The sequence below is a fragment of the Lutra lutra genome, chromosome 6 (assembly GCF_902655055.1).
Source record: "Lutra lutra chromosome 6, mLutLut1.2, whole genome shotgun sequence".
NCBI classification, from domain to species: domain Eukaryota; kingdom Metazoa; phylum Chordata; class Mammalia; order Carnivora; family Mustelidae; genus Lutra; species Lutra lutra.
In genome coordinates, this window is record NC_062283.1 from 30,058,919 (window position 1) to 30,077,569 (window position 18,651).

The window sequence follows — 18,651 nt, forward strand, 5'->3', positions numbered from 1 at the left end:
TTCCTGGCTTACAGACAGCCATCCTCACCTGGCCTTTCCTCTGTGATGCACAGGGATGGGAGGGAAGGCTGTTGGGGAGGGAAGGAGAGAGAGGGCGCTCTGCGGTCTCTCTTTTTTTTTTTAATTTTAATTTTCTTATTTTTGCCTTTTTATTAACATATATTATTTGTTTCAGGGGTACAGGTCTGTGAATCATCAGGCTTACACATTTCACAGCACTCACCATAGCACATACCCTCCCCAATGTCCAACACCCAGCCACCCTCTCCCTATCCCCCCCACCCGCCAGCAACCCTCAGTTTATTTTGTGAGATTAAGAGTCTCTTATGGTTTGTCTCCCTCCCGATCCCATCTTGTTTCATTTTTTTCTCTCCCTAACCCCCACAACCCCTCGTCCTGCCTCTCAAATTCCTCATATCAGAGAGATCATATAATTATCCTTCTCTGTTTAACTTATTTCGCTTAGCATAATACCCTCTAGTTCTATCCACGTCATTGCAAATGGCAAGATTTTGTTTCCTTTGATGGCTGCATAGTATCCCATTGTATATATATACCACATCTTTGTTATCCATTCATTTGTTCATGGGCCTCTAGGTTCTTCCCATAGTTTGGCTATTGTGGACATTGCTGCTATAAACATTCAGGTACACATGCTCCTTCAGATCACTACATTTGTATTTTTGGGGTAAATACCCAGTAGTGCAATTGCTGGGTCATAGGGTAGCTCTATTTTCAGCTTTTTTGAGGAACCTCCTGTTTTCCAGAGTGGTTGTTTTCCAGAGTGGCTGCATCAGCTTGCATTCCCACCAACAGTGTAGGAGGGTTCCTCTTTCTCTGCATCCTCGCCAATCTGCTGTCTCTTCTTATAAAGATGCTTAGCCTATTGGATCAGTGCCCCACCCTTATGACCTCATTTAACCTCAGTTACCTCTTAATAGGCCCTATCATCTTGAAATATGGTCACAGTGGGGGTTAAGGCTTCAGCATATGAATTTGGGGTGACATGATTCAGTTCCTAGCAGTGGTCTAAAGAAGGTACTCAAAATTCGATGGCTTAAGTATTCAGCCAGGTGAGAATTCATTGTGTTCTGATGACAGACAACTCCCAAATCTTGGCTGCCATAGTGGTTTGCAAAATACAGCCATAAATCTCTCCTATTCTAGTGTGTATGCCTCTTTGCAATATGACTTTGCCATTCCTCCCATCGTGAGATAAGTTTTCCCCCACCCTGATATCTTGGGCTGGCCCTTTGATTTGCTGTCACCAGTAGAACAGGATGGAAGTGTTGTTATGTGATTTCTGAAGACAGACCTCAAGAGACTGTGCAGCTTTGCTTTGGATCTCTTCGGATGCTTTCCCGAGACTGCTCTTGCCATGCAAGGCTAGGGATGAAAGACCATGGGACAGAGAGCTCCCGGTGTCCAACTCTTCTGCTGAACTCACCCCTTAGTTGCCTGCATGAGTGAGCCCTGAAGAACCAGCTGGCCAATGCCTGAGAAAGAATAAATCATTTTTTCCAAATTTTGGGTGGTATTTACTTTTTTCCTACTCCAGTGGTAATGTAATAGATTAAAACAAAGATTTGGTTTTTGCTCATATTATGTACATATCCTGTGAGGGTCAGCAGAGACTCTGCCTTTGGTGTCACTCAGGAATGGCTGATGGAGCAGCCACCACCTCAAATGTTGCCATACTAGCAGAAAAGAGCATGGTGAGGACTGTCTTGACCCATAAAGCTTCCATTTAGAAATGATACATGTCACTCAAACTAATATTTCATTGGGCAATGCAAATGGATAGGGAAGCTCAATCCTACTATGTGACCAAAGGGTGACAAAGCCAGACTATTTGTGAATATGTCTAATATCCACCACCCTTAATACAGTTCGTTTCTCTCTGGAAACAATCTGAGTAGGTGGCACAATCTGAGTAGGTGGGCACAGTGTCAGGGACCCAAGCTCTTCTCTGCTGGGTCTTTCATCCTCAGGGTGTTGCTCTTGAATCACCATTAGATTTCTATTTTAGCCCATGGAAAGGGGAGGACACACTCCCCTTTTATTTTAGCAGCTTAACTTGGAAATTACATGTTTCAGTTCTACTCAATTCCTATTGGCCAGAACCAAGTCACCCATTTCCTAGTGACAAGGGTAGCTGGGAAATGTAGTCTTTAGCTGGGTGACGATGTGTCCTGCTAAAGATCTTACTATAGAAGGAGGGAGAGAGAACCGACACTGGGTGCCAGGCAGTCACCATGAGCTCTTCTGCCCCAGCAGCTTTGGGACCCCCAACACCAAGGGTATCGTGGTCTTCCTGCATTCAGTCAGTTTTGTCCAAGGTGATCCCCACTTTGCATGTGTTTCTAGAAGTTATTCATAAGTCAAAAGAGTTTTCACAGACTTAAATGATCACTTCAGAAATGTTTTATCTTCATTTTTAATTAATCTTATTTTTTCATATCCCACATTGTTTGACAAAGTATTAAAGAGACTTCTGTGGGATGGAGGGTTAGCACATTAGCTTAGGGTTTTTTGCTTCCTATATTTCATGCAATTGCAGGTTGTAATTTAAAGGTACATCAATAGAGGGAATGTACCTCAATATCATAAAAGCCATATATGAAAAGCCCACAGTGAATATAATTCTCAGTGGGGAAAAACTGAGAGCTTTCCCCCTAAGGTCAGGAACACGGCAGGGATGCCCACTCTCACTACCGTTGTTCAACACAGTACCACAAGTCCTAGCCTCCACAACAGACAACAAAAAGAAATAAAAGACATCTTAATCAACAAAGTCAAACTCTCACTCTTTGCAGATGACACCATACTCTATGTGGAAAACCCAAAATACTCCACCCCCAAATTGCTAGAAATTACACAGGAATTCAGCAACGTGGCAGAATATAATATCAATGCACAGAAATCAGTTGCATTTCTGTACACTAACAATGAGAAAGAAGAAAGAGAAATTAAGGAATCGATCCTATTTACAATTGTACCAAAACACATAAGATACCCAGGAATAAACCTAACCAAAGAGGCAAAAAATCTGTATACTGAAAACTATAGAATACTTGTGAAAGAAACTGAGGAAGACACAAAGAAATAGAAAAATGGGGGCGCCTGGGTGGCTCAGTGGGTTAAGCCGCTGCCTTCGGCTCGGGTCATGATCCCAGTGTCCTGGGATCGAGTCCCGCATCGGGCTCTCTGCTCAGCAGGGAGCCTGCTTCCCTTCCTCTCCCTCTCTGCCTGCCTCTCTGCCTACTTGTGATCTCTGTCTGTCAAATAAATAAATAAAATCTTTTTTTTTTTAAGATTTTATTTATTTATTTGACAGAGAGAGATCACAAGTAGACAGAGAGGCAAGCAGAGAGAGAAAGGAGGAAGCAGGCTCCCTGCTGAGCAGAGAGCCCGATGCGGGACTCGATCCCAGGACCCTGAGATCATGACCTGAGCCGAAGGCAGCGGCTTAGCCCACTGAGCCACCCAGGCGCCCAATAAATAAAATCTTAAAAAAAAAAAAAAGAAATAGAAAAATGTTCTATGCTCATGGATTGGAAGAACAAATATTGTTAAAATGTCTATGCTACCCAGAACAATCTATACATTCAATGCAATCCATATCAAAATACTGTCAATGTTTTTCCTTCTTCCCTCCCTCCCTCTGTCCCTCCCTTCCTTCCTCTGAGAGAGAGAGAGAGGGAGAGAGAGAGAGGGCATGCACAAGCAGGGGAGGGAGAAGCAGGCTCCCTGCTGAGAAAGGAGCCCAATGTGGGACTTGATCCAAGGACCCTGGGATTATGACCTGAGCCAAAGGCAGACACTTAAGTGCTGAGCTACCAGGTGTCCCCATCAACATTTTTCCGCATAGCTGGAAAAAATAATCCTAAATTTCTATGGAACCAGAAAAGACCCCAAATCACCAGGGGAATGTTGAAAAAAAAAAAAAAAAAAACCAAAGCTGTGGGCATCACAATGCCTGACTTCAAGCTCTATTACAAAGCTATAATCATCAAGACAGTATGGTATTGGCACAAAAACAGACACATAGGTCAATGGAACAGAATAGAGAACCCAGAAATAGTCCCTCAACTCTATGGTCAACTAATCTTTGACAAAGCAGGGAAGAATGTCCAACGGAAAAACGAGAGTCACTTCAACAAATGGTCTTGGGAAAATTGGACAGCCACATGTAGAAGAATGAAACTGGACCATTTCCTTACACCACACACAAAATAGACTCAAAATGGATGAAGGACCTCAATGTGAGACAGGAAACCATCAAAATCCTGGAGGAGAACACAGGCAGCAACCTCTTTGACCTCAGCCATAGCAACTTCTTACTAGACACATCTCCGGACGCAAGGGGAACAAAAGGAAAAATGAACTCTTGGGACTTCACCCAGATAAAAATTTTTGACACAACGAAGGAAACAATGCAACAAAACTAAAAAGCAGGGTACAGGATGGGAGAAGTTATTTGCAGAATTTATTTGCTGAAGGGCTTTATCCACAATCTATAAAGATCATATTAAACTTAACAACCAAAAAACAAAAAATCCAGTTAAGAAATGGGCAGAAGACATGAATAGACATTTCCCCAAAGACATCTGGATGGGTAACGGATACATGAAAATGTGCTCAGCCTCACTCGGCATCAGGGAAAAGCAAATCAAAACCACAATGAGACCCCACCTCATACCAGTCAGAATGGCTAAAATTAACAAGTCAGGAAATGACAGATGTTGGCAAGGATGCGGAGAAAGGGGAGCCTTTTCACACTGTTGGCGGGAATCTGGTGCAGCCATTCTGCAAAACAGCGTGGATGAAAGCATGAATTTAAATTTAAAAAAAAGAAGGAAAAAAATAAAAAAATAAAAGCACGTCCAAAATTGCAAAATACTTTTGTTCCTTTGAGTAACCAATCCCAGACTTATTTATTTTATGGGTTGGGAATTTTTTCTACTGGACTTTCCGTAAAAGTGTTTTAAACATTTTCTAGTCTCGGGGCACCTGGGTGGCTCAGTGGGTTAAGCTGCTGCCTTCGGCTCAAGTCATAATCCCAGGTCCTGGGTTCAAGCCCCACATCGGGCTTTCTGCTCAGCAGGGAGTCTGCTTCCTCCTCTCTCTCTGCCTGCCTCTCTGCCTACTTGTGATTTCTCTCTGTCAAATAAATAAATAAAATCTTAAAAAAAAAACAACAAAAAAACAAAAAAAACATTTTCTAGTCTCCAAAAACTAAGTGTTGATTTCATTTTTATCTCTAGATTCTTGCTGGGGAAGGGTTACAAGGAATAAAAAGATTGTGGTTCTTCCCCTATAGCAAGAATTTCTAAGAAAATTAGCCTCAGTCTCTTGGAGGTTTATGTTCAAGAAGAAAAGACTATTGCAGACCTCTCTCAAGAGGCCACTTGGCAACAACTAAGAGAAACCTAAGACTTAAATAAACGATTTTGCAATATCGTGGATGGTTTGAGGGTTTGTGTCCTTTAGACTATTCGAGCAAGGGCATGTGTGTCGGGGAGGGGGACGGAGGCTGAGAGTGGTCTGTCAAGTCCATGGTGCAGATCAACTGAGCAGGCTATGTTGGATTAGGGAGATGGGCAAGGGCTTTGTCCTCTTAGCTCAGTCCCCAATCCCTGATTATTTTTTCCTGCCAAGAGCACATTCCCCCTGGCGCCTGGTGGGGCTCAGTCTGTGAAGCGTCTGCCTTTGGCTCCGGTCATGATCCCAGGGTCCTAGGATTGAGCCCCCAGTTGGGCTCTCTGCTGCGGGGGGGTGGGGAGGGCGTTGAGTGGTCTGCTTCTTCCTTTCCCTGTGCCCCTTTCCCTGCTCATGCTCTCTCTCTCTCTCTCTCTCTCTCTGAAATAAATTAAATCTAAAAAAAAACCCAAAAACACAAAAAACACAGTCCCTTGCCACTCCCTAGTTTTCCTTCTCTGGCAGCAAACCAATCAGCTGCTGAGTCAGCTCAGGGTTTCGGGGAAGTCAGATGACCTTTTCCCTCTGCCGGCTCTCTGCCACTCTGCCCCAAGGTGGACACCATGGACCCACTGATGGCTTTGCTTTGCCTGTTGCCCCTGTACCCAGGTAGGAGCTGGGGAGGGGAATGCTGAGGTCCGCATAAGAGGCCGGTGCTGGCCACATCAAGTTCCCACCTGGAAATGACAATTGCTCTTGCTTTCTGTTCTCATCTTTTCTGCATTTCTGTGTTGTGTCCCATGCTCACAGGCTTGGCTGCAGAGGCTCGCTCCTGCCCTCAGAATGTGAATATCTCCGGTGGCACTTTCACCCTTAGTCATGGCTGGGCCCCTGGGAGTGTCCTCACCTACTCCTGTCCGATGGGCTACTACCCAGTTCCAGCCTCCCGACTGTGCACAGCAACGGGCGGTGGGAGACCCTGGGATCCAAGGAGCTAACGAAGGCAGCCTGCAAACGTGAGGCTCTCCAAGGGCCTGGCTCAGGGTGGGGCCACCTACTCCAGCACCTCTGCTTAGGACCGGCTCCGGATGGGTCTTACCCCACGGCAAAAGCCGCTCCTGCATAGAGCTTCTCAAAAGAATAGGACATTGTTCCTTGTCCATACCAAGGCACTGGAAGAAGGCTTTGATGGGGATGATTGGAATTCTCAGGGTGATTTTTTTTTAAACTGTTCCTCCATAAGTGAGAGAAGGTTATTAGTGATTCACTAGGAGTACAGTGGATTCCTTCATAGTAGCTAACAATTTTCTTTCTTTCTTTTTTTTTTTAAAGATTTTATTTATTTATTTGACATTGAGAGAGAGAGAGACAGATCACAAGTAGGCAGAGCAGCAGGCAGAGAGAGAGGAGGAAGCAGGCTCCCTGCCGAGCAGAGAGTCTGATGCGGGGCTCCATCCCAGGACCCCGAGATCATGGCCTGAGCTGAAGGCAGAGGCTCAACCCACTGAGCCACCCAGGTGCCCCTCGGTGTGATTTTTTTTTTTTAAATCATTAGGTTGTTTTGTTTTTATTTTTTTATTTATTTTTTATTTTTTTTAAGATTTTATTTATTTATTTGATAGATAGAGATCACAAGCAGGCAGAGAGGCAGGCAGAGAGAGAGAGAGGAGGAAGCAGGCTCCCTGCTGAGCAGAGAGCCTGATGTGGGGCTCGATCCCAGGACCCTGGGATCATGACCTGGGCCGAAGGCAGAGGCTTTAACCCACTGAGCCACCCAGGCGCCCCTCGGTGTGATTTTTTAATACTTAACTATGGATTTCAGAATTCCGACTGTCCAAAGGGGTGCTGGAGTCTCCCGTTGTGCCCAATGTTACTCCTCTAATAGTCCACTCACGGGGCCCCCGAGGACCGCAGGGGAGGGGCTGGGGTGGCCATGGCCCTTGGGGAGCTGAGAGAAGTGGTTACCAGTCTATTAGGCTGAACCATGTGACATTGCCAATATTCAACTAGCTGCCACAAGCAGCAATTTCACACGCAACAGCCCAATATTTTGACCACTTGTTGGCGATTCCCACACCTCCAAGCCCAGCCCAGGTGTCTTGCATCCATCCCCATATTCTCCTCCCCTTCTCTCCCTCCAGGCGTTCGCTGCCCAGCTCCAGTCTCCTTTGAGAATGGCATGTTCACCCCACGGCTGGCGTCCCACCCCGTGGGCGGCAATCTGAGCTTCCAGTGTGAGGACGGCCTCACCCTGCGGGGCTCACCTGTGCGGCAGTGTCGCCCCAATGGCATGTGGGATGGGGAGACAGCTGTGTGTGACAACGGGGGTGAGTGCCCTGCCCCCAGCTGAATAGGGGCTGGGGTTTCCCAGGTACCTCGGAGTCAGATGCATGCCCAGGGTGCCTCTGTGGGGACAGGGGCCTGGTGTCTCTGATGCCAAAGTGATATTCCTGGATTTTGGTAAACTGAGATCTACAGGTCACACATCACCCAGCTGCAGGGAGCCCAGCAGAGGCAGCTGGCACTAAGCTTTAGATCCAACATAAAGGCTCCACGCACTCTGTCCAGCTTTTCCAAATGCCTCAAAGCAAGATAGGTTTCCAGACCCACTGGGCTATTGTAGGGACAAGGTGCTGAGTGAGAGAGCGACCTAGTGCTGTGCTCCAGTCCCTCACCTCTGCAGCCAGCGTGGGTCCAAGCTACTCAGACTTAGGCAGCCTTTGGGAAGGTTATTTAATCTCTATATGCCTCAAATTTTCTCTCTCTCTTTTTTTTAAGATTTTATTTATTTACTTGAGAGAGAGAGCAAGCAAGAGAGATAATGAGAGAGTGAGCATGAGCAGAGGGAGAGGGAGAGGGAAAAGCAGGCTTCCCGCTGAGGAGGGAGCCTGACTCGGGGCTTGATTCCAGGATCCCAGAATCATGACCGGAGCTGAAGGCGGATGCTTAACTGACTGAGCCACCCAGGCACCCCTCTATGCCTCAATTTCCCCATCTCAAATAGAAATAGTAAGACTGGCCACTGCGTGGAGTTGCTGTGGGATTGAGTTGACATTAGTAAGCATCTCGAAGAGTCCCTGGAGATTGTCATAGTTATCACTGCCCTGTCAATGGTGAGGGGCTCTGCATGATAGGAGTGGGACTCCTAGGAGTGCCTGGGTTATAGGAGCTTCCTGAATGATAGTTCTGAACCCATAATACAGGAGACACGGAGTCCATGAGATGGGAGGACCATCCCGTCCCCCGGCAGCCCAGCCAGTCATTTCCTACTCGTATTCAAGACTGTCCCACGGCTGGCTTCCTTTACTCAACATTCTGCCTGTGAGATTTACTCATGTGGTCCTGGGTAGCAGAAAGTTCATTTATTTTTAAGATTTATTGATTTATTTTAGAGAAAGAGCCATGGGGAGGGGCAGAGAGAGTCCTAAGTAGACTCAGGTCTCCGGGCTGTGGGCAGAGCCTGACACGGGGCTCGATCCCACAAGCCTGAGATCACCATCTGAGCCAAAACCAAGAGTCAGATCTCAACTACCAACTGCACCGCACAGGTGTCCATGTTATTTTTTATTGCTGTGTAGTTTTATTATAGAAATAGATTGCAATTTATTTATGGGTTCTCTTCTCGGTGGGCGGTTGGGTTCTTTCCAGTTTGGAGCTATTATGAGTAAAGCCCTTTGAGTGTCCATGTATGAAATTATTAGTTCACATATGAATTTGCCTCCCTTGAACATGTTGTCTAGGAGTGGAACAGGTTGTCATGCATTTAGGTGGATTGTTTTTTTTCAATTTTATTTATTTTTTAGAGAGCAAATGGGGGATGGGGAAGAAAGAGAGAATCTTTTTTTTTTTTTTTTTAAGATTTTACTTATTTGACAAAGAGAGTGAGAGAGTATAAGCATGGGGAGCGGCAGGAAGAGGGAGAGGGAGAAGCAGACTCCCTGCTGAGCATGGAGCCCAATGTGGGGCTCAATCCCTATTCTGCCTTCAGGCAGACGCTTAACCAGTGGAGCGACCCAGGAACCCAGGGAGAGAGCATCTTAAGCAGGCTCCATATCCAGCACAAGCCTAGAGCAGGACTCAATCTCCCAATCCTGAGATCATGACCTGAGCTGAAATCAAGAGTTGGACGCTTAACCGACTGAGCCACCCAGGCCCCCGGGATGCATTTAGTTTTAGTAGAGACTGGCAGTTTCCCAATTGTCACCCCAGCGATATGGAAATTAAGGAATTATCCATATTTTCAGTCTGGGTTCCTCAGTCAGCATCCTCCCTGGGACTCTGGGATGGATGCAGGCTGAGGCGCAGGTTGGCTCTGGGACGTTTTAACTGGCAACGCAGGGCAATGAGTTCTAAACACTTTGCCCTGCTAAAGATGTTCCACCCACACTCTTAGGAAACAGGGGTGTGGTATCTCTCTAGGGGGAGGCCAAATGACCTGCAGAGGCTCCACGGGTCTGGAGAGAAGGAAGAGGGAGAGGGCAGGTGAGCAGGGCAGAAAGGCTGAGGAGGGGCATCCCTGCTCACTGCTGTCTTCCCTTGTTGACTCACAGCTGGTCACTGCCCCAACCCCGGCATCTCAGTGGGCGCTGTGCGGACTGGTTCCCGCTTTGGCCTTGGAGACAAAGTCAGCTACCGCTGCTCCTCGAATCTGGTGCTGACGGGGTCTGTGGAGCGGGAGTGCCAGGCCAACGGGGCCTGGAGCGGGACAGAGCCCATATGCCGCCGTGAGTAGCCAGCCACCTTGACCCTCCAGAGAATCCTGGGCACCCTACCCCTGACACTGGCTGACCCCAACAACTATTCCCACAGAGCCCTATTCCTATGACTTTCCCGAGGATGTGGGCCCAGCCATGGGTGCCTCGTTCTCCCACCTGCTTGGAGCCACCAATCCCACCCAGAAGAAAACAAGTAAGTGCTTGAGGTGGGGGCAGCAGGGTGCGGGGCCTGGCATGGGGAGAAGCAGACTTCCCAGAGGGTGCTGAGAGCTTCGGGAAGGATTGGTGGGGATGAGCTGACTGGATGGGAGGCAGAGAAGCCCTACCCCATGGTAAGAGAGCAGGTGGGAGGTCAAGATGTGAATCTGCCCTTTGCACATTTCTCCCAGAAAGCATGGGCCGTAAAATCCAAATCCAGCGCTCTGGCCACCTGAACCTCTACCTGCTCCTGGATGCCTCCCAGAGTGTGTCAGAAGGCGACTTTCAGATCTTCAAGAAGAGCGCCATTCTCATGGTGGACAGGGTCCGAAAATAGGATTCTGTGCACAGAGGACGCCTTCCTACACCCCTGTCTGTCCCTGGTTCCTTCCCTTCCTCCAAATCCCACTCATAGCTTACCTCCTCCAAAAAGTCCTCCCAGATTATTGCATGTCATGCAGGAATCATGGATTCAATTTACGGGATCGTATTTTTCACCCACAAACACTGCTGGAGCACCTTCTGTGTGTTAGGCCCTGTGCTGGGTGCTGGGTGCTGGGAGACACCAAAGAATGAACAAGGTCCTTTTCTGTTCCTGAGGTCCTGTTTCCTAGGCACCCATCATCTAGAAGGACGGTCTCCACAGAAGGATACACAAAATAACCCACCGGGGTGTGGTAGATAAGTACTGGTTTCCTTGTTGAATAATTTTAGTTTAAATTAAATCAATAACTTAATAATTAATACTTTCCCTCAAAAATTCCAATTTTTTGTGTTTAAAAGGCATATAATATATTTGAATAGTGATGCACTTTATAAATCTGAGTGGGTTTTTATAAATATATACACCGATATTGAGCTATATGCCCAGAATGTTTTTCTGACGTGATGCATGAACAGGAGACTTTGGAAGCCACTAGTTTAAATCCCTTGCCAGCACTTTGCTTGGTAATTATGCTTTTCACAATAGTTTACATAGACACATGTTTTTCTTCCTAGCTATATTTTAAAATTTTATTTATTTTAAAGATTTTATTTATTTGACAGAGAGAGAGATCACAAGCAGGAGTGGGAGAGGGAGAAGCAGGGAGCCTGATGCAGGGCTCGATCCCAGGACCCTGGGATCATGACCTGAGCTGAAGGCAGACTCTTAACACTGAGCCCCCCAGGTGCCCCCCCAGCTACATTTTTTTTTAAAGATTTATTATTTATTTGACAGAGAGAGATCACAAGCAGGCAGAGAGGCAGGCAGAGAGAGAGGAGGAAGCAGGCTCCCTGCTGAGCAGAGAGCCTGACGCGGGGCTCGATCCCAGGACCCTGAGATCATGACCTGAGCCGAAGGCAGCGGCTTAACCCACTGAGCCACCCAGGCGCCCCCCCCCCCCGACCAGGCTACATTTTAAAGAAGGCCATTTTTGTGCTCCTTGTTCTCCTTAAGACTTACGGTAACCACTAAGCCTTGAGGCTGCAAACCATAGCAGTTAGAGAAGTGCCTCAGCTTCGTGTGGACAGGTTTGAATTCGACCTCTGCCTCGTACCAGTGGTGTAGTCTGGGGCAAGGCAACAAGCCTCAATGTCCTCATCTCTAAAAGAGGGACCATCTCGCCCCCTCACAGAATTGATGTGAGGGTGCAGTGAGGAGCGAGAGGCCTATCACAGAGAGGACATGGTCAGCGGATGTCAGCTTCCTGGCTCCCGCAAGCAGCAGTGTCTTAGCAAGTGGCCCAGGCTCTCTGCCTCCTCTGGGGCCCTTGGCCTGCTCTCTTACTCTCTTGCCTTCGGTTTCAAGGCTTCTCATGCTGCCTCTCCCTTGCCCTTCACAGATCTTCAGCTTTGAGATCAATGTTAGCGTCGCCATCATCACCTTTGCATCCAATCCCAAAGTCATCATGTCTGTTCTGTACGACGACTCCCGGGATGTGACCGAAGTGATCAACAGTCTGAACAATGTCAACTATAAAGGTATGGGTGTCGTCAAATGAAGGCGATGAGGCGGGGGGGGGAGGGGATGGGGGGGAAGATGAGCTCTCTGTACCTGCAAAGAGATTCTGGACACTTTAGAGAGAGAGAGAGGGAGAGAGAGGCCTTTGGTGGCATTCTAGTCCCAGAGCTCTGGGGCTCAGGTTCCTGGTGGGGGAGTCCCAGCTCCTACCAGCTCATGGCTTACTCTATCATGTTACACGTCCAAATGCATCGTGCAGGTCTATGACTCCTTCCTGATGCCAGATGTATGTGGGCTGGCTTTCTTGGCTCAACACGGTAGTCTCCCCATGCTATTGTCAAGCTGCCTGGGTGGGAGATAGCTGGTGGATGCAACAACCCACGTTCTTTGGGAACCCCATCTTTGAATCTTGAGGTTTTAGAGTGGCCATCAGTGGGGACATGCAATGAGCATTTTTTCTTTTTAGAATAGATTTATTTATTAATTTGAGAGAGAGAGAGAGAGACAGAGGAAGGGGGAGAAGGGGCAAAAGGAGAGGGAAATAGAATCCCAAGCAGACTCCTGGCTGAGCGTGGAGCCCTACACGGGGCTCCATCCCAGGACCCCGAGATCACGACCTGAGCCAAAATCAAGAGTCAGACACTTAACTAAGCCATGCAGGTGCCCCTGCAATGAGCATTTCTAAGGGAAAAGACAGCGATGCCAAATCTCTGTCTAGATAGCAAAGGTCTGAATGTATCAAGCCAGTTGATAAAAGCATTTCCAATGGTTGGGAGAATAGAGTGGCTCCTTCTGTCAGGTGGTAGGTGGGACGTTTCTAAGAGAGTCCTTCCTCTTCACATACTCCAGACCATGAAAATGGGACCGGGACAAACACCTATGCAGCTTTAAATAGTGTCCATATCATGATGAATAACCAGATGCAACGCCTCGGAATGAAGACGGCGGCCTGGCAGGAAATCCGACACGCCATCATCCTTCTGACAGACGGTGGGTGCCGTCGCCTCCACGAGTGAGTCTGGCACAGTGGAAGGAGCACCCGTGTGGAGTCGGAAGGCCTGCACGCTGGTTCTCCCTCTGCCATTCTGGGCCTCGGTTTCTCATCTGTAAAGTAGAGGGAGTGTTGATGACGTCGATGGGAGGACAGCAATGGTGGTGATAATTGCAGCTGTCCGCCTTTCCTTCCACAATTTTTATGCAGAGCAGTTGAAGCAGTTTGTGTAAAAGTGCTTTGTGATTACAGATATCAGCAAATGTTACTAGCTGGGAGGTTGCCTAGAGTCGGCTAGACGGGGTGGGGTGGCTTTGAAGCAGGAGTGTCAAGGCGCAGGGATGGACGGATGGACTGAGGGGTGGAGCTGGGCTATTTATCTCTCCATTGTGTCCAAACCGCGTAGCGCCTTCAGGACTTGGTTTTCTTGCCTATAAAATGCAGATACCCACACTACCTGAGGATTCATGAGAGTTAAAATGAGATGAAGTTTATTACGCTCCTGGCATGGCGCTTGGCATGTAGAGAATTTCAGTAAATAACATATCTTCCCCTCCACCTTTTTTTTTTTTTTTTTTTTTTGGGCAGCAAAGCAAGGTCTGTTGAACAATAGTAAAGTTTTTTAAATTGATAGGGTACAAAGCTCCCAAAGAGGGAGGGGACCCAAGGGTTGCCTAGTAAATAACATCTTGAAACTCATGTGGGAAGGGTTAATTGTTAAGGTTCCCAAAGCTGAATGCCTGCCCCTCCTCTGGGGCTGAGGGCAGTCCTATCCAGAGCTGATGGACAATTCTTTTTCCTCCGTTCTAGGAAAGTCTAACATGGGTGGCTCTCCCAAGCTGGCTGTGGACAATATCAAAGAGATCCTGAACATCAACCAGCAGAGGAGCGACTATCTGGGTGAGGCTTGGCGCCATCCCAGCTGTGCTGCCCCTGCAGGGGGCACGGGGGCGGGGGGCGGGGAGCTTGCCTTCATTTCCAGCGAGGACACAAGTTGTGTCATTCTGTGTGAAGGCCGCTGAGAGTCAGGCTGAAGAGTCTGGAACCAAACCGCCCCGTGGTTGCAGCCTTGATTTCTTTGGTTGGCTGTGGCCCTGGGGCGGCTTCTGCCTTTGCTGGAGGGGATGGTGCTAGGATCCACCTCAAATGCCCAGATGTTTCCTGGAACAGAGGAACAACGTATGGAACAGTGTATGTGAGCGGCTGCTCATCGCACCCATGAACTTCTCCAGGAGGAAGGGCCTGGATTACTCGTAGGGACTGTCCCTGGTGTTTCCTCCTTTAACGGTACAGATAACCACCTGAGATTTTGGCAGTTGCAGCCTTGAAAGGAACAATTTCTCATGTTCAGACTAAACACAGATTGTACTGACCTTTGACCAGAAGAGAATTTTAGACGGAAGTGTTCCCGACAAGCAAGGACAGTTGCTTTTCAGCCTCCAAGTTTCACTTTCCCCTTGGGGCCTCTCTTCATGCCCCCAACTCCACCTGCCCCTTGGGGGCAAGCAGATTCTTCTTTAAAACTCTGGGCTAGGGGGGCACCTGGGTGGCTCAGTGGGTTAAGCCGCTGCCTTCGGCTCAGGTCATGATCTCGGGGTCCTGGGATCGAGTCCCGCGTCGGGCTCTCTGCTCAGCAGGGAGCCTGCTTCCCTCTCTCTCTCTCTCTCTGCCTGCCTCTCCATCTACTTGTGATCTCTCTCTGTCAAATAAATAAATAAAATCTTTAAAAAAACAAAACAAAAAAAAAAAACCTCTGGGCTAGGGAAGGTGAAGGCCAAATGCTCCTCTTTAACTCCTTAGCATCACTGGGCTCGGGTTAAATGCTTAAAAACACCTTACTAAAAAGAAGCAGGAACTGAAGGGACATAGTCGCAGAAAACGCTTGGGACCTAACTGTCCAGATCCCACAGTGACTGCTTCTGGCCAGCCCAGGGCGACACTGCTCCCTGAGAAAAGTCTTGTCTGAGCATCTTGCTCTTTACACACCAGTCAGGGTCCGCCGGGAGCCAAAAAAGGGCCATGAGGGGTGCAAAGCGTGGGAGAAGACTGGACTCTGCAGTCACTCCAGGGCAGATCTGACTGGCACCCGTGCTTGCTTGGAGGCAGGGTACGGATGGTTGTGTGGGCCCTGGGTCTCCAGAGGCAAGAGGGGGCTCCAGGCCCCTCTCTCAGAGCCTACACCTTACAGAGGAACCAGATCTGAAGTTTTGCCTCTATGTACACTCATGAGCTCTTTATTCAGCCATATAAATGTACTTAGGTCCCTCCTGGGCACATTCTAAGGATACCGTTGTGAACAAAACAGACAAAAATGTGTTGCTGGGGTTGTCTTTCTGGAGGAGCAATGTATTAGTTTCCTAGGGATGGTGCAATAGATTATATAAACTTGGGTGGCCTAACACAACAGAAACTTATGCTATCCCATTCAGGAGGCTAGAAGTCCAAGATCAAGGTATGAGCCAAGACCCTGTTTCCAAATAAGGTTAGCTTCACAGGTACTGGGGATTAGGACTTGAACATATCCTTTTGAGGGACACAGTTCTACCCACTCTGGGCATTAAACAAGGTAAATAAGGACCGTGTAGGGGGGTGGTGGAAAGTGCCCTGTGCCAAATGGAGGGTATAAAATGTAGCAGAGAGGAAATGGAATTGGCTGAGGCACTGTGGTTTTAGACAAGGAGTCCAGGGAAGGCCTCGCTGAGATGGTGACATTTGAGTCGTGACTTAAAAAGAAAAGAAAGTGAGCCATGTGGGCAGTCTGGGAAGCAGTGGGCCAGGCAAATGCACGGTGTGTGCAAAAGGCCTGGGGTGGGAGCATGCCTGCAAATCTGAGGGACTTCAAGGAGGCTCTATGGAATGGAGAGAAGGGTGAGGAGTGGCAGGAAATAAGGTCAGATAGGAGGTGGTGGGGGGGAGTCCTGCTCAATTAGGGCTTTGTAGGATCCAAGAGTTCCAAATAATAGTTTCCTGTCTCACAGGGTAGCCCCTTAGCCATAAGATTCTGGTGATTTCCTTCTCCCCATCAGACATCTATGCCATTGGGGTGGGCAAGCTGGATGTGGACTGGAGAGAACTGAATGAGCTGGGGTCCAAGAAGGATGGTGAGAGACACGCCTTCATTCTGCAGGACACAGAGGCTCTGTACCAGGTCTTTGAGCACATGCTGGGTGAGTGAGCTTTGCCCTCTTCAGAGTGACATGGGTGGTATGGAGCCAGCCAGGGGCCCAGGCTGGGAACCTGCTCACAGCGCTCCTCACAGACCTCCTTCCCCCTCTGTTCCCACACCTACAGATGTTTCCCAGCTCACAGACACCATCTGTGGGGTGGGCAACATGTCAGCCAATGCCTCTGTCCAGGAAAGGACACCGTGGCATGTCACTATTAAGGTACCAGGAAGGAGGGAGGGGGCTTGGACCCAGAGATGGAAGAGGCCAGGGTCCAGAGACATAGCAGTCCCTGAATATCACCTCTTTTCCTGCAGCCTAGGGCCCAGGAGACCTGCCGGGGGGCTCTCATCTCAGAGCAGTGGGTCCTGACGGCTGCTCACTGCTTCCGCAATGCTGAGAACAGCTCTCTGTGGAGGGTCAGTGTGGGTAAGGCAGGGCCCACACCAGGCTCCCGACCCTGTGGTCAGAGCTCTCACCATGGGTCCCTAGCCCCTGGCACCTTCAGGAGCCCTGGCCCAGCCTAATCCGCCATATTGTTCCCAGGGGATCCTAAGTCCCAGTGGGGCAAAGACTTCAGTATTGATAAGGTGGTGATCTCCTCGGAGTTTAACGTCTTTGCCAAGAAGGATCAGGGGATCCGGGAATTCTACGGTGATGACATTGCCCTGTTGAAGCTGGCGGAGAAAGTGAAGATGTCTACCCATGCCAGGTGCTAGAGTCTGGGATGAGAGGGCGTCCTCTGGGGGAGAGTTCTCTGGGAGTCCCACAGGAGAGGACACTGAGGATGGGCCCATGTGACCCTTGTCCTTCTCCCCAGGCCCATTTGCCTCCCCTGCACGGTGGAGGCCAATCTGGCTCTGCGGAGACCCCCAGGCAGCACCTGCCGAGACCATGGTGAGTGCTGGGGCTCAGGGTGCACGAGGAACTGGGACTAGGGCTTAGGAGAGATGACCTGGACTGCGCTACAGCCTCCATCTGGAGTCTGGATGTTGGGTAAGGGGACCAGCACCACATCCCTTTCTCCTTGAATGCAGAAAGTGAACTTCTGAACAAACTGAGCATTCCTGCTCATTTTGTGGCCTTGAATGGGAACAAAATGAACATTAACCTCAAGACAGGGACAGAGGTGAGGATCTCAGGTCTGGGATGCCGTGGGGGGATGGGACCCCTGTGGCTCTCCCCAAAGGTCTCTCTTTGTCCCTTCCTCCTCCAGCTCTGGCTGCTTTCTCCATCTGACCCTGTGTCACCTCTCCTCCCGGCCTAGCACCTGCCTGCTGACCCCTGGGACAGCTCATTTCATCCCTCTGTCCTGTTCTGCCCCTGTTGCAGTGGACAAGCTGTATTGAGGCCGTCTCCCAAGATAAAATCACATTCCCTGACTTGAAGGATGTCAGAGAGGTGGTCACAGACCAGTTCTTATGCAGTGGGACTGAGAATGATGACAATCCCTGCAAGGGTGAGTCCCTCCCATTCCCACTCCTGAATTCCTGATAGAAAGACCACCGCTGTCCCCGTGGCCAGCATGCATGGTGCTGATGACATGGGAGAAGAAGGAGAGTCTGGATGACAGTTTTGTGTCCCTCCTTTTCTGGCAGGAGAATCTGGGGGAGCAGTTTTCCTGGAACGGAGACACAGGTTTTTTCAGGTGAGAAGAGAAGGGTCTTCGCCTTGCAGGAAGATGAAGGAGGCCTTTGAAGGAACTGGGGAGGTTGAGGCTTGGAGCTGGGGCTGTGATAGCTTCCCACCCCATTCTCTCTCTCTTCCAGGTCGGCCTAGTGAGTTGGGGTCTCTACAACCCCTGTGTCAAGAACAATAAAAACTCCCGCCAAAGGGCCCCCAAAGGCAAGATACCACGAGATTTTCACATTAGTCTCTTTCGCCAGCAGCCTTGGCTGAGGCAGCACTTGGAGGGGATCCTGAACTTTTTGCCCCTCTAATTGTGGCCACTGATCCCTCTGTTGTCCTGCCAGCACCTGCCATCTGTCTTGTCTCCTACTCTTGAACTTCCACCCTCAGACCCCGTGACTCACCTGTGCTCCCAACTCCAACCCCATCCTGTGCAGCACTTCCAAGCTGGGGAATCCCTGGGAGCACACACCCTGCCTTACTGGACTCACTCTCCTTTCACTCTCACGTGGAATTTCCCAGTTATGAAATTAATAAAAATCGAGGATTTCCTCATCCGTCTGTGCCTCTACCTGGGGGCTGGCCAGGGGG

At 49.0% G+C, this 18,651-nt stretch overlaps 1 protein-coding gene across 1 annotated transcript; it reads left to right on the forward strand.

Moving 5' to 3' along the window:
- The first annotated feature begins 6,029 nt into the window (after positions 1–6,029).
- Positions 6,030–18,615, forward strand: C2 (complement C2). Its single transcript, XM_047731943.1, is given in 19 exon segments — positions 6,030–6,090; positions 6,232–6,375; positions 6,378–6,437; positions 7,563–7,748; positions 9,972–10,145; positions 10,231–10,329; positions 10,526–10,659; positions 12,158–12,296; positions 13,126–13,266; positions 14,078–14,167; positions 16,294–16,434; positions 16,559–16,653; positions 16,749–16,860; positions 16,978–17,143; positions 17,252–17,328; positions 17,469–17,560; positions 17,764–17,890; positions 18,030–18,079; positions 18,201–18,615. Coding segments are annotated over 19 exon segments (2,244 nt in total). The 5' UTR covers positions 6,030–6,044; the 3' UTR covers positions 18,372–18,615.
- The last annotated feature ends 36 nt before the right edge of the window (positions 18,616–18,651 follow it).